Source organism: Lytechinus variegatus, chromosome 7 (genome assembly GCF_018143015.1).
Source record: "Lytechinus variegatus isolate NC3 chromosome 7, Lvar_3.0, whole genome shotgun sequence".
NCBI lineage: Eukaryota > Metazoa > Echinodermata > Echinoidea > Temnopleuroida > Toxopneustidae > Lytechinus > Lytechinus variegatus.
This window is the reverse complement of record NC_054746.1, coordinates 28275949-28291316: the sequence shown is the minus strand read 5'-3', so window position 1 is coordinate 28291316 and position 15368 is coordinate 28275949. Positions and strand designations below refer to the sequence as shown.

Genomic DNA, 15368 nt, shown 5'->3' with positions numbered 1-15368 from the left:
AAAATCGGCAATGGATTAACAATTCTTGTTGCGATGTTAGTCAACTTCCAAGCATCAAAGGTAATTAATCTTACCAATCCTTTTAATTAGATATTGTTGTTTTGGAGGGAAAATGATGATTCACATTTATCAATTTAAGAAAAAAGAAAAAAAAATTGTCGAAAGAACTTGCCTATTTAAACGTGAGTAATCTAATAGGCATATTCTACCAGCTTGAAGAAGGAAATTGATAAGGACTCCCGTAATTTTTTTTTTTTACATAAGGCTTATTTCAAAAGTGAAAAAATAAGGGGAAAAACGAGGAAAGAAATAAAATAATAAAGATAAAAGCTCGCAGCGCAGCTTGCAACAGCTTTACTCGATTAATTAGCTGAAGCGCATCTCACAGTACAGGCGCGTAAAACAAAGGATGCGCCTTTCCATAGACTCCATACGCAACTTCAACATTATTTTGCGCTTAGCGCTTTCAGCCTCCTATAATATTTCGATGACGTTATCTTTGTAATAAGTTCAAGAAAGGGTTAGGATTAAGGGGTCACCAAATCAGGTGAAAATAACTTATCATTCAACAATTTAGGCTGTTGGTTGTCCTGGGACAAGAGATATGATTTTAGCAATCAATTTGAATGAAGGAGGACGGCAGACAATCGCCGTACTCCTCGTTATCCTTCACGTCATCACTCTCTTGGGCGCAGTAGGACTCTGCACAGTGGGATTCTTTCTCCGTTTCACTCTCCAGTCTAAGGTCAGTTTAGTCGAAGGATACGACGGCAACGTCCTTCCCATCGTCCTCATGGTCGTCGGAGGACTCACCGCATTGGTTAACCTCGCCGGCAGCAAGGTCGCTTTCGACGTCGGGAATCCCGCGAATAGAAAACGGCTTCGCAGTCTGCTGATGGTGATCCTTGTGCTTCTCATTGTCGTTCTCATCGCCTTGCTCACAGCGGGAAGCATGTGTTTTGCTCACCGACACCATCTCTCGAGGTCTTTTCATAATGGTCTCATCAAGGCGATGGGGAAATACCACGAAGACAGCACTCTGAAATATGACATCGACATGCTCCAAATTAAAAATACATGCTGTGGTAATAATGGATATGAAGACTGGTTCGACGTTCAGTGGATTAACAACAATTTCTTGGATATCTCCAACAGCAAAATACAGAGGTAAAATGATATGATTAATAATCACTGGCAAGACATGAATAGATTTAATAATGAAAAAATAATTGCTGCTTACATGTTTTGGAGGAAGCTATCTAACCCTATTTTTTTCATAAGATCGTTTTTAACAGTTCAAGAAATAGCTATAGGGACCGTCGACAACATTGGTTATTATTAATAATAAAGAATTCCAATTCAGGAGGTTTTCAAATTTTTATTTCAATGATTTATTTCAATTCAATTTAAACATAATACAAAGTAATTCAAATTAGTTACGAATTAACGGATTGGCAAATTTAAAGAAAGCAGAATAGAATTGCCCATCAAGTCTGGGGAATTGGACGAAATCAACACATTTTTTTAATAGTAAGGTTTATTACAAATTCTCAGGTAACACCGAGAAAAATATGGGCTAAAGCCTTTGATTTTATTCTTGATAATCAGGGGGATTTTTTAATGAAAGCAATTATCGAATGTTTTATTCGACAAAGTATTATCCGACGTATTATCCAGAAGACAATATGTGAAGAAATGGATATTAAAGGGTCCTTTGACTCCAAAGATAATTTAACTCTTTACTTGAAAAAAAAAAAGAATTATCGCTATTGATGGGCCTAGTCACTGAATACTGACGATCTTTATTTGGATATAGGCCTAGATTCCATTCCCATTCAAGCTCACATGATTTAAGGACGATTATGACTCATACAAAGTGTTGACAAAACAAACAGACAGACAAACAAAATAATTTCAATTACCTGTAATATCTAGAAGTCGTAATATATTTCTTTGGTTGATGGCAGTAAGATGACGACGGGCAAGTATCTAACCGATGATGTTCCGTTCTCGTGCTGTCGACCGAAATCACCACGCCCTTGCATCCACCATCAAGTTCAGGATAACGACATCCACTACAACTACGACTACCAGACCGACCTCACTCTCCACCCTGTTGGCTGTAAGGAACAACTGATGGAGTACTTTGGATCGAAATTCAACCAGCTGGGAGCAGCATCGTTTGGTTTGCTAGGAGTACAGGTATGTGTTGACATTATTCAACCCCTCCTGAAAAACGACGGATGGTATACTTTATAAGACAAACTAATTTAAAGTGACTTTGTGAGAGTGTCAGCTTCACGTAGGTCCAACTGTTTTTCTTCATAAATATTCAAAAAGTTACCATTCGTTACTAAAATAATAAGTATTGTTTAATAGAAAATATATATTTCAATAACTTTAATTTATATATCATTTACCGGTCAGCTGACTGGTCAGTTCAAATTGTTTGATTTAGAGTTTAACAATAATTAATGTTTCTTGAAAATAGTATATATTTCATTTTGTTGTATGAACCTTCATTGAAGTTACTGAGAAATAAAGTTGAATGAATTAAATGAGAGTCACGTTTGATGGCATCCAAGGAGGAGGAGGAGGGGGAGGGGGGCTGAGAGTGTCTGAAAATGGCGCCAATTCCTAAGTAAAAGAAGTATGGGAATATTTAATTTACCATCGTTGTAATAACATGGCCCTTACCCATAATAGCATCATGGTTTGCATGGTAATTTCCATAATCTTAAGTTTTGTGAAGAATCAGGCTCCCTGTGCTTTCTTAATGAATATACAGTGCGTATCAAAAAAAAGTTTACACTTTGAAAAAGCCATGGGAATTAACAAATATACAACATGTGGGTAATTTTTTCACATATAATTATGGGTTTGGGGCTCATCTATCCAATGAAAGTAAAAATTTTGACAGAATGTTACACTTGAGTGAGCACTGTCCATTTTTGTAAAGCTCGCAGAAATCTGTTTGCGCAGAAATGCTTGTTTTCACGCTGTGTCAAGGGGAAAGGGCGAAATCATACTTAAGCATTTCTCATAAATTTCCCTAGCACTTTTAGCCAATTGACATAAAACGGATACATTCAAGCATTTTGTAACAATTTTGCCGCCCAAATTTGAAATTTCAACACTTAGTAAGCACAACCTTTACCCTTTTTGTGCCAGCTGGATCTGAGGACATAACTGAATCTGAACAAAAGTTTATATCAGACATCTCCAGCATTTTTCACTAAGTTTTTATCATTTAAAGTTGGTTTACATTTCATTTTTCATTTAATACTTGTTTCTCCACACTTTTCCCAAGCTTGGCAATGATTAACAAAATGAAAATCAAGCCTAAGCCATTTCATGTAAATCACAGCTCAGTGTAAAGCAAATATCGTCACGATGGACTCGGTGTGTGGGGGAGTGGGGTGGGGCGCAATGCACTCTTCGAAGTGTTTGGGCAAGGAAACAAGTTTAAAAAGGTAAAAGATATCTTCAAATCAATTTTACTAACTAATTTCCACGTGTTCTTCATGATTAAGGTCTACTTTTATTCTCATAACTATTTCAAAGTTCTGCGCAAGTCATTTTTCACCAACTTTTCAAAAGTAAGTGGTGCTCACTCAAGCGGAAATATATTTCGACAGTTATATCGTCATTTGCTTAAATGGATCTGTACCAATGCTAAAAAGTGGAAAAATCGCCTGGATATTACAAATATATAATTTTAAAGGATTTTTTCTAAGTGTAAACTTTTTTTTGATACGCACTGTATACACAACAGTATCAAATAAATGAATTCACACAGTAAGTAGCACCAATAACCTAATTTTTTTTACTATTGTCAGCAATTCTCTGTTCTATAAAAGTTGGATTTGGGTTTGGTGTCAGGCACCCCTCCCCGTGTATTGCGGTTTTAGATTTCCAAAATTTTAAGGATTGAAGAACACATAAAGGAAACTCAAATTTCTTCTTTGTGAAATTATCAAAACAATTCTTCAATACCGAAATTATGATTCTTCCAATTGAATTAAATTTATATTATTCAAATCGCCTTCTTGCTCGAATTTACAACTTGTCTGAACATGCATCTTCATGTGTGCTTCTTTTTGTTATGCAATGGAAAAACGCCTTCGTTTGTCTTTCTTCAGCCGAACCACCATACTTGTGAGAGCGAAATGAAGTTGAGTAACTATAAAATGATCTGGGACCCGCTTCATAAAGGACTTGCAACTGTTGTAATTTACCATGGTAACCTTGATTCTGATTGGCTGCTGAATCCTGTAGTTGTCATTATTGCAAGTTACTGAGAAATAAAGTTGAATAAATGAGAGTCACGTTTGATGGCATCCAAGGAGGAGGGGGGGGGGGGGGGGGGCTGAGAGTGTCTTCATAAAGGACTTGCAACTGTTGTAATTTTGCTATACTTTATAAGACAAACTAATTTAAAGTGATTTTGTTAGAGGGTCAGCTTCACGTAGGTCCAACTGTTTTTCTTCATAAATATTTAAAAAAGTTACCATGATTGGCTGCAGAGTCCTGTTACCATGGTAGTTGTCATTATTGCAAAGTTACAACAGTTGCAAGTCCTTTATGAAACGGGCCTTAGAACATAACATCCACGATCGTCACATTCGGGCGGAGAAATTCGTACCCTTAACTAATCAGACGCTGTCTTTATACCCTGTTTCAGGTGTTGGCTCTCCTGCTTGCCCGTTACCTTCAGACCTCAATAGCTGGTGCCATAGCCGAGGGTGACCCGGAGGCTCCTACACCAGGATTCTTATGCCCAGGGGGAGACGGACCACCTCCACCGCCAAAAGGAGACGGCCCAAAACCGAAGAAAGGTGGCGGAGATGTTCCTTCTGGAAAAGATAAAGGTGGCCTAGGAGGATCCATGGAAGATTTTGAAGATCATGACTTGGATGCTGAAGAAGGGTACGACACTTTATTAGATGATTCGACATTTGATGAAGAATTTGATGAGCCCGTTACTGCATATGCCTCTAATCAGACAAAAAGCTACAATCCATATGAGAACGATGGTCAGTACGGGAGTGAGCCAATCTACGAAAACATTAAGCTTTACGAGAGTGAACCAATCTATGAAAACATTAATCAGTACGAAAGTGAGTCCCCTTACGAAGAACCGATTCGCCGCGACGAAGAACATATCTATGACGACATTCCAGCTTATGTCCCTACGGCAGAGGAAGATCTTTATGAGAATATTCCAGCATATGCCCCTCCACCAATAGACGACTTTTATGACAGCATGCAAGCATATGCTCCAGGGGGCATGGCGGATTTTTATGATACAGCTCCCGATGCGCCGTTGCCTCCCATGCTTCCAAGTGGTCCACCAGATGCTCCGATGCCTCCTGCACTTCCAAGTGGTCCTCCACCTAAAAGACCTGGCGGTCCTCCACCAAAGAGACCAGAAGCCCCTCCACCTCAAAGGCCCAAAGGAGCTCCTCCGTCACGCCCAGCTACAGGTCCGCCCAAAAGACCAGACGGCCCACCATCTAGCAAGAAAGCTTCTCCAAAGAAACAAGCACCGCCTAGACCCAGCAAACCGCCATCGCAATCATCTCCGGGTGGAAAAACGAAGGCAGGCAAAAAGGGTCCTCCGAGACCTGACAAACCTCCATCAAAGAAAGCTGGAAGCAATCAACCAAAAACTAGTACCCCTAAAAAGTCAGCACCAAAACAGAGCCCCAAGAAAAGTGTGAAGTCATCTCCAAAACGAGGGGGAAGTGCCAGCCCGAGCAAGAAGAAAGGAAGTGCTAAAACGAAGCAGACTAAATCAGCTTCAACGAGACAGTCCAAGGCAAGTCCTAAATCGAGGAGCCCCACCAAGTCCAAGACAAGCCCTAAATCGAAATCTGTAAAGCGAAAACCAATGAAAAGTCCAAAGAGGAGCCCCCAGAGAAGTTCTAAGAGAAGTCCCAAGAAAAGTCCTAAGAGAAGTCCTAAGAGAAGCCCGACGAAAAGCATGAAAAGTAGGCAAAAATCCATGGGAAAGACCAAAAGTGCCCCCAAATGGAAGAAAGGCTCAGCAAAGGCGGGGAAAGGTAGGTCACCTGTAAAACGAGGTGGTACCAAGATGAAACGGTCGAGGAACAGAAATAATAATATTGTTGAATCTAGTGAAAGCGAAACGTCGTATAGCGGCAGTTCAGATACCGAGGAAACCATATCGTCAACGTCATCATCGGAAAGCAGCTCTCTTGATTTGGAAACTGGTTCTATTTCCGGAGACTCGGACGAATGGGATACAAGTATATCCTCAGATACACCACTATTACGATGATAGTTAGTGCTCAAGTTTCTCATCCATGGCAAACTTTTCAGCTACAAAATGCTGGGAAGGGAGGGTAAATGTATTACCTTATTATCGGATCTGTCCTTTGACGGAGAACAGGGAATGGTGGCTATTGGTCAAGGTTTTTGATGGGAGAAGAAGTGGACATGCTTTCTTACAAGACTTCCACCTTTTCTCTTCATAATGATTATATTCCGACTGACACATTATCGACATCTTTTTTTTCTATGTATAGCTTAATGTGAGTGTGCCGGGGTGATAATTTTCCCAAAACTCCTCATCGGGGGGAACAAAAAACTCAGGGATTTTCATTTACTATTGTTATAATCTGCCGAATTCGTTGTATCTAGTTGACGCAGAGGAATTTGGTAGTGAAAATCGCTGAATATTTTGTAACGGTACATTCCCCTTGTTGCTTGTGTTGTTTTCGAAATTTGACTATTTTGAGGGGGGAAAATTATTTGCTGTTTTCTAAATGGTTACAAACCCCTTTCTCCATTCGGATGTTTTGTTCGTTTTCCCTCGATCTCGATAAAAGATACCCTCTTCAAGTGTGAAGGGGGTAATCGATAATGGTTGTGCCGTGATCTGAATAACTATAATGCCCTCAAAGTAAGTGAAATAGTTTGAGAGAAGTTACAAGAGCTTCAGACACGCATGGACTCCAACATGAGTTGGCTACATAGTGCTCATGCGCCCCCAGCGGCAGTTAATTTGAAGTGTTTTCAAGATAGACAAATTGACGTCATTCTTCAAGTCCCTCGAAAAAAGACATTTATGTGATTGGAACAAGTTTAAGGTATATCCCATTACAGCTCATTTAGCGTTAATATTTGATTTTACAACCCTAGTACCCTTCTGTTACTCTGTAGAAATTTTCATTTAGTGATAGTATATTATGTTTTATGTATTATGCACACTAAGAAATGTGGGTTTGCTTTACAATTACATCCCCACCGGTTGCTGTTGTGCATCTTGAGTTGTGTCGTTATAATAGCTACAATAAAGTTTGCACCTTTTTAATTCATGAAGTTATACGCAGACTTTTAGTTGCAATGTCGCAATTTTTAGGCTAAAAATGAACATTTTCAAGCTAAAACAAGAACAAAAATGAATTTTTACACCTTTTCACCTATTGTATAAAAATAGAATGTACCCCCATTGAAGGTGTTGCTGTAGTGTTGCATTTAGAGTGCAAACACGAACCTTAATTTCTTAGTTTGTAATACTGATTTTTATGAAAAGACTTTGATGTCATGAATTATAAGACATGTATATGTAATCATTTTCTTCATTAAGTGTTTGTAGAATCGGGCGTATGAAAATATACTTCCCATTACATTTAAATGCGTTTGTATTTTAAAGTTTGGTGGTCAATGCATGCAAGATAACATGTTATTTTCTCGTGAACTAAACGATGCCCGGCTTGCGACGCGTCCGGTTGGCGTCAAGTCTACACCACTCCAAATTTAATTAGTACCCCATGATCACTCTCACCTTGACCCGATACACATTATCGCAATGATAACCGGTAATAATCGTTTAAAAGTAGATCGCTATCCATCATGGGAGACGGGATACCCGGTGTCAAGATTTGTCACGATGTCTTAAATCTTCTACTTTCCTCAAGTATCACATTTTCAATGAGCCTCTTATTTCTGATAGAGTATAGATCGAAGCTGTGGAAAAGCCTTCCCAATCTATCAGGAGAGCAGAGTCCCAATCAACTTTTGAGTCTTACCTGAAGACCTTTCCGTTCCCTACTTCAACCTTATTGCAAGAATAACTAAATTGTAGCATTACTATAGGACAGTACTTTAACTGAATGATGATCCTAAGCACTGTTTGAAGACATTGAAATTTGTGAGATAGTTCCTATTTTTGAGCAAGCGCCATGAGCGCCCAGCTGAGGCGGATACCGGCGCTTTACAAGATCCCATCATCATTGTTTATTTCAAAAAGGAGCCCTATAGGGTAGTCCAGAGTTAAACTTCAAACAACGTTGAAAGGGGAAAATAATTCAAGCTCAAATTAGAAGGTGCTTGCAGCAAAGTAAATGGTTGTGCAACGCGGTTTAAATAGGCGAAATAATACAGTGTCAATCATTTAACTTTTAAACCGAGATACGCGTTTTATTCGATGACTCAGTTTCAGAGCAGCACAATTTGTAACTATTCAAATTTTATTATGATACATCGATGGCATTTAGCCCCCCCCCCCCATGATTTGTATGTGTTTATATGGTTTAAATCTGACATTGGTTTTTACAAATACATGCACTACCGGGATTGATTCTTTGTCCATTGTGGAAAAAAGTTAATATTTATCTTGGTATTAGAAGAAATCGCAGTAACAAAAAGGTAGTTAAAGGGATATCTAAAGACAAGACCGTAATAACTACTCCTTTGCCCTAGAAAATCAAATTTCAAAAGTCGACCGTTTGTGGATTTATTTCCTTTTTATTGTGGACCCAATCTACCTCCATCATCAACTGTCTTTGCCCACTAGAACCAAATTACTGAAACAGAGCGAGTCCTTTTCAAATAGAAACAGAGCTTGCATGAGCTTCAATATATTTTTTGTTTAGTTATACACTATGAAATTTGGTTCTTTTTGACAAAACTTATTGAATTACTGCTTTTTTCTACATATTCTAAATAATTATACAAGACCCCCCCAACTAATCTGCAAACTGGGAACATTTAAAAGAGTGTTTCGTACTTTGAATCACCCGCATGGAGAAATAACTAAAATTTGTTTTATTGGTATGATGATCTCAGGAAGAAATATCGTTTCCTCAAACATCTTTCCATACTGTCTATTATGAAAACATATATTGATTTATCCAAACACTCGAATTGTCCCGCGTGGTATCTGACAAATTACACATTAATCAAAACCTGTTTTCTACCTAAACAGTAAACGACTTTCTTTCATATAAAGAGTTAGATGATAAGGAGGCGGGGTAGCTTGGTATAATGATCACTGCATGATATCCTTAGCTCACTGGCGCCTCGGCTATTATGCGATCTAAATAAGATGGTAAACTGTCTCACCGTCAACGATAACTCCACGAGGAAGAGTGAGGGGTAAAGCTATGTGGCCAGGGTTAGAGGAACCAAGTAGGTTTTCACAGATGAATGGAGATGGTGTTAGTGATGATGATGATGGTGATGATAATGATGATGATGATGATGATGATGATGATGATGGTAATGGTGACGATGATGATGAGGATGATGATGGTGCGGATGCATGATGATGTGAGATAGAGAAAACAAAGGGAAGTTCGTAGCCTCTAATATACGACGCTTCAAGAACTTTAGAGACCCATTCTAGATCAATCCTGATTGCGTCCCTTCAAGGGTACCATTGACGCATTATGTGACTCTGCATGACATACATTCCAAATCAAACCAAAACTTTCTATTTGTGTTGAAAACGTTTGACTTCAATAAGGGATAACTAAGGACACTTCAGTTTTAATCTCGGCCATTTATGTTTTTTGAGGGGCGATCAAGGACTCACCCGCCCACCTCTCCCCTCTCTCAATATCTATCTCTATCTTAAAACATGAGGGACAAAATGGTTCCCGAGCGATTCTTCAAAGCTTGCGAGCATCTTTGATTATTATGATTTGAATTATGGCCCCAGAACACAAATTTCAATATCAATTATAATGTAATATCAAGAAAAGATGCACATGCGATTCAATAAACCTGCCAAGCATGCCATTATTAGCTCACTAAAATTCCAGTTAAAAGTCTTGCCAGATATGTGTATACTACTATTAAACATCCTTATATAATTTATATGAGGACTGGTGTTCCCCACCCCCTTTTCATTCATTCCTATGACTTTGGATAATACCCTCTTTAGGGCATACGTAGCTGTGAAGGGGATACGTAATTCGTCAAATTCGTGCTAACAGCTGTAAAGCTGTATGGGTCCTTTAGGCCATGTTAGGCTGAAATCGTTGATTAAGTTAAGCAAAGAACGGGGTTAAGTCAGAGAAGCACACAGATAATCGGCCAACGAAAAAAAACCCCACACAGTTGACTATAATAAACACCATACAGTTTAAGTTGTAAAGAATACATAGGCGATTGTTCTAATTCATCTTTATGATTCTTCATCGATTAATGTCAAATAGGCATTCATTCATACAAATTGATTTAGTCCATAGTGACCGTTGACCGCATAATTATGCAGGATTACACGGAAGCAAATAATTATATTATTATCTACAAAACGTTCAAGAAAACCCAACAAGGCAGCGAAACATCCGAGCTGAATTTAACAATTTGAGGGGCATAGTTTGGGTATAAATTTGTGAAACATGCAATAAATTTTAGATATGATTTTTATTTTTACGGAATGCAACACATACCCTCAATCCACTTTAACATTGTTTACTGACATCATGATATAGGCCCAATAGCCATGATAACAGATTTGCAAACAGAGGAACAGAAATCAATAGACCTGCCAAACTTTTACCTGATTATAATAAAGGAAATGTCATCAAACAAACATCTACGTATACATAGCTGCCACTGAATTGTGACTCAGAGAAAGTAATGCGTATACTTTATAACCACCCTCCTCTTCATACAACCCCTTAGCTCATTAGTTTAATCACATTTAATCTACTTGTAACACCACGACTGAATGTAGGTTAATGAACAAAAGATAAACAGTTCAAATCTAATCGCTTACAATAATCAGGGATGCAATACTAAAGAAGTTCGTTACACTTTTGTGACAGATACTGGTTCGATCGATGTGCCAAATGCTGTGTGAGAGAAGAAATCTATCAAGACGACGGGAAAAGCCACCGCTGGCTTTCCAAGAATATACTAGAGATTGAATTTGCGAATGGTGATAATGTAAAATCAGCATAAACTCACAACAAACGAGGATGGCGGCGCAAGTGATAGGTCATTGACGCATTGAGCCCCCCGAAAATATGAAAAAAAAATAGTTATTTATTTTTATTTATTTATTCATATATTCATATTCCACAAATGTTTAAAGTACATTTCATAATTAATAATTTACAGTATAAATATACATCACCTGCATGTGCAGTTTTGAAACGTACAAATAAAATGAAAAAAAAAAAGTGGAGCGACTAGATATTAATTGGGGCCATTGTCTACAAGCAATTTGCTTGTTTTATAGTCCGATAGCCATATTTTGTACTATTTATTGAATAATTATGTACACTGTATGATTTGTATATACATATTTTCATGGTTGAATAAATTGAATTGAATATGGCGAATTGAGCGAAAGCTCTAAAAAACACACACACTTTTACCGTTCTTAATGCAAGTGTGTTGATGGATTTAGACAAAATATTCAGAAATTATATAATATTCCACTTTTCCTCGTCATTTTTTTATTCTTAAAAAGTTTGATCAATACTGTGTGGTGTTACTGTATCAAAAGAGAGAAAAGGGAGGGAGTATTTGGTGATGTTGGGAGAAGACAGCAAGCGATGACCCAAAATTGGTTCTCGGATTTACGTCATCAGACATTTTCCATAATCCGATTCGTCTTCCCGCTCTTGGTGGATGTATAAACCTGGGACATACGACCGTCTATGACGTCATACTTCCTTCCCGTCATCAGAACCTGGTTTTCATGTCACAAAAGTCGCGCAGATAGAAGGGCCGTGAAATATGAGGCTTAAAAACGTCAGGTAGTATTGGAATACTCAGGTAGGGTATGGAGGCTGGCAGCGTGGAAGGGTAAAAGTGAAATCCAAATCAAAATTTTATTATGGTTCTTATTCAGCTCTTATTGGTGGAGGCGGAGAGACAGAGATGGGGGTGGGGAGACAGACAGAAAGAGAGAGAGAGGGGGGGGGGGGGGGGGTAATCACAATGAATATCACGTTTTTAATCAATTTCTAAACAAGAAAATAACTGGGACATTACGTAGCAAAGTTAAGATATAAAGCCACATGAATGGGACAATCTTTTAGCCATGAAATTGAGTTGATAATTTGTTTCATTTCTTTTTGGTTATGGATATTTGATGATAATTATACAAAACTAAGTGTGATTTTGCGATTTTACTTCACCTTCCGGTCCGCCTCTCATAATCCTGGAATAAAGAAATCCCTCGTATAAAGTTGGGCGAATATACTTCGATTGATACACTCGCTCCACAACACAAATCTTTTCCAAAACACCCCTATCCAGCCTACTTCCACCCCCGCCATCCTATTGGAGATCGTGTGTAACTGAGGATGTGACCTTTCATGTCAAGTATTTTCTAGTTTGTAAACCTCATTAGGGTGTCCTGACACGAACAGCTGTCCAAGACTGCTTCTCATCCTCATCTCCATCTCGATAGAATCCTGAACGCATCACTTGGAAAAAACGACAACAACAGCGGCGACAGGAGCAACATCATCATCATCCTCATCAACAGAAACGAAGGATGCATTGCTGTCTTGGAAAGCACCCCGGGAGTGTGTTAAAGGGGTATGTGATGTCTAGTCGGAGGATTTGGGGGAATTGATTACAAGGATAGTCCGGGTTTTTTTTTCACTCCTGCAGAGAATGGAGAATGATTTGTCAAAATAAATTATTTAATGTGAGCTATTTTCTTGGAGTGCCTTGACTTATGTCTTCTCAAATCCATTAAAATAACAATTTTGATTGTTTCTTCAAAGACAAAGTCAAAACCGTTAGGAATGCTTCAGCTCTCAGTGGGGTCAAATAGTTTTGACGTCGACGATGAAGTTCAACTGGAGTGTACAAGTGTGGTTTGATCGTTTATACTCTGATGAGCCCAACAGTTAATGGTCTTTGATAGAATCCTTTCTTAAAGGGATTGCTCCAATCAAATATTGAGTTGACTAAAAAATATACAATAAAGTATCAAACAAACAGTTAAAACAATGTCAATTTCGACATCATTTGAAGAGCATTTATTTTGTAAAACAGTTGTATTTGAATATATTTGGCTGGTTTTAGAATGTGTTAAGAGTGTTTTTTTCTTAACACGAGAGAATTCGTGTACACTTTTAAAATAGAAAATCAAGTGTTGCATAACATTATTCTTTCATAATGAATTGGTTTTATAGGGTGGGATGTGGGTGGTTAATTGATACATTTTATCATTATCATTCTTAGGTGTATTATTATCCCGACAATTGATAAAAATAGTTACTTTCCTTTCGACTGTTCGTCAGTTTGTATCAAACAGCACACATATTTTCTTCTCACTTCTACTCACCTAATGTATTTGAAAAGGGACAAAAAAAAACCTCAAGTAATCAGTTTATCCATGTATAATAGACTTTGTACGTCCCTGGAACAGAACATTTTAGTCTTTTTCATTTCATGTTATACGAATGAAAACGAAAAGATGGCTTGGAACATAATTTGGAAACGATGTAAAAAAAAGTATCATTTTCAAATCTAATGTCAGTGAGAAAAATTACACCTTAATTTGATCTTCGGTTTGAGTATACTTCTTTCCACGCTTGGTCATGACCTCTCATAATAGAGAAATGCAAAATGTATAAAAAAGAAGAAAAGAAGAAGAAGAAAATTATCGGCAAACACAACCTCTGGAGAGTCAGAAACAATGCACTCTTTAAGTGGCTTCCATGAAACACTTGAAAACAGTCCTTAGCAAGCATTAGCGGTCATTTTCAGCTACTCTCTCCCCTTTCCTCATCCATTATCCACCCAATACTCCACCCTATACCTCCCCCGTATGGTCCAAATGTTCCTCGCTACATTGTTTTCCATCTACCCGTAACGGCGTACATTCCGGGAAAATGGGCACCCTGGCAACCGCTAATATTGCAATGCTTTTCAGCATCTCAGTGAGGTCGAAACGGGCTAGAGTACCAACATGTATATCTGGATACTCTAGGAAAGGTACTAAAATCATCCCTTATACCGCTGACGCCTTTACTGGCTTCTCATGTTGTTCATTAAATCCATCTTTCTCGTGTTTTCTTCCCGTTTCCCCCATCTATCTTATCCCCCTTTTTGCGTCAACTGGAAATGGGGGTCCAGACACGTCTCCCCTTGCCCCTAGATACGCCAACGCCCCTCCCCACGCAAGCCCCATTCGGTTACTGTTCATTCATATGCTTCCCTTTTTCTGCCTCCCTTTCTTGAAACTCCACTCACTCTTCGCCACATTCTTTTTCTTATTTTTTTTTTACCTTTCCTCTCCCCCTCTCTGGAATATCATGCACTTTTGATCTAGGGATAAGTCAGCTTAGGCCCACGGGATAGCATGGTATACGAGTGGTAAGTTTCTGTCAAGAGAGTGAAGGAGTATATTGCCTATGGGTATACTTCAGGGGAGTAAGTAGGGTATGTCGTTGCCCCCTCCTTCATGACTTAATGTCATTCCGGATACGATGATTCAGTTCGTATATCCCCCGGCATTTCAGAATGAATGGGTCAGCGTAGTTCAACCTCAACACAAAACATAATAAATGCTCAGTGCATCCTAGTTTAAAGGACAAGTCCACCCCAACAAAAACTTGATTTGAATAAAAAGAGAAAAATTTAACAAGCATAACATTGAAAATTTCATAAAAATCGGATGTAAGATAAGAAAGTTATGACATTTTAAAGTCTCGCTTATTTTCAACAAAATAGTTATATGAACGAGCCAGTTTCATCCAAATGAGAGAGTTGATACATCACTCACTCACTATTTCTTTTGTATTTTATTATATGAAATATGAAATATCTTGATTTTCTCGTCATTGTCGTGTGAAATGAAGTTTCATCCCTCCCTGTGGCATTTCATTATTTTAACATTTTGTGCTTCAGGCAAGGAGGTCGATCCTAATCATCAATTCGTAAAAGTTGAAATATTGTATAATTCAAACAATAAAAAACAAAAGAAATAGTGAGTGAGTGACATCATCACTGAGATCAGTGGACATCATCGACTCTCTCATTTGGATGTAACTGGCTCGTTCATATAACTATTTTGTTGAAAATAAGCAAAACTTTGAAATGTCATAACTTTATTATTTTACATCCGATTTTGATGAAAT

General features: G+C 38.2%; 1 protein-coding gene across 1 annotated transcript; it reads left to right on the top strand.

Moving 5' to 3' along the window:
* The first annotated feature begins 604 nt into the window (after window positions 1-604).
* On the top strand, window positions 605-6357 carry LOC121417995 (trithorax group protein osa-like). The gene is made up of 3 exons (XM_041611701.1): window positions 605-1167; window positions 1968-2202; window positions 4685-6357. The coding sequence occupies exons 1-3, from the start codon at window positions 605-607 to the stop codon at window positions 6302-6304; spliced, it is 2418 nt and encodes an 805-aa protein (XP_041467635.1). The 3' UTR covers window positions 6305-6357.
* The last annotated feature ends 9011 nt before the right edge of the window (window positions 6358-15368 follow it).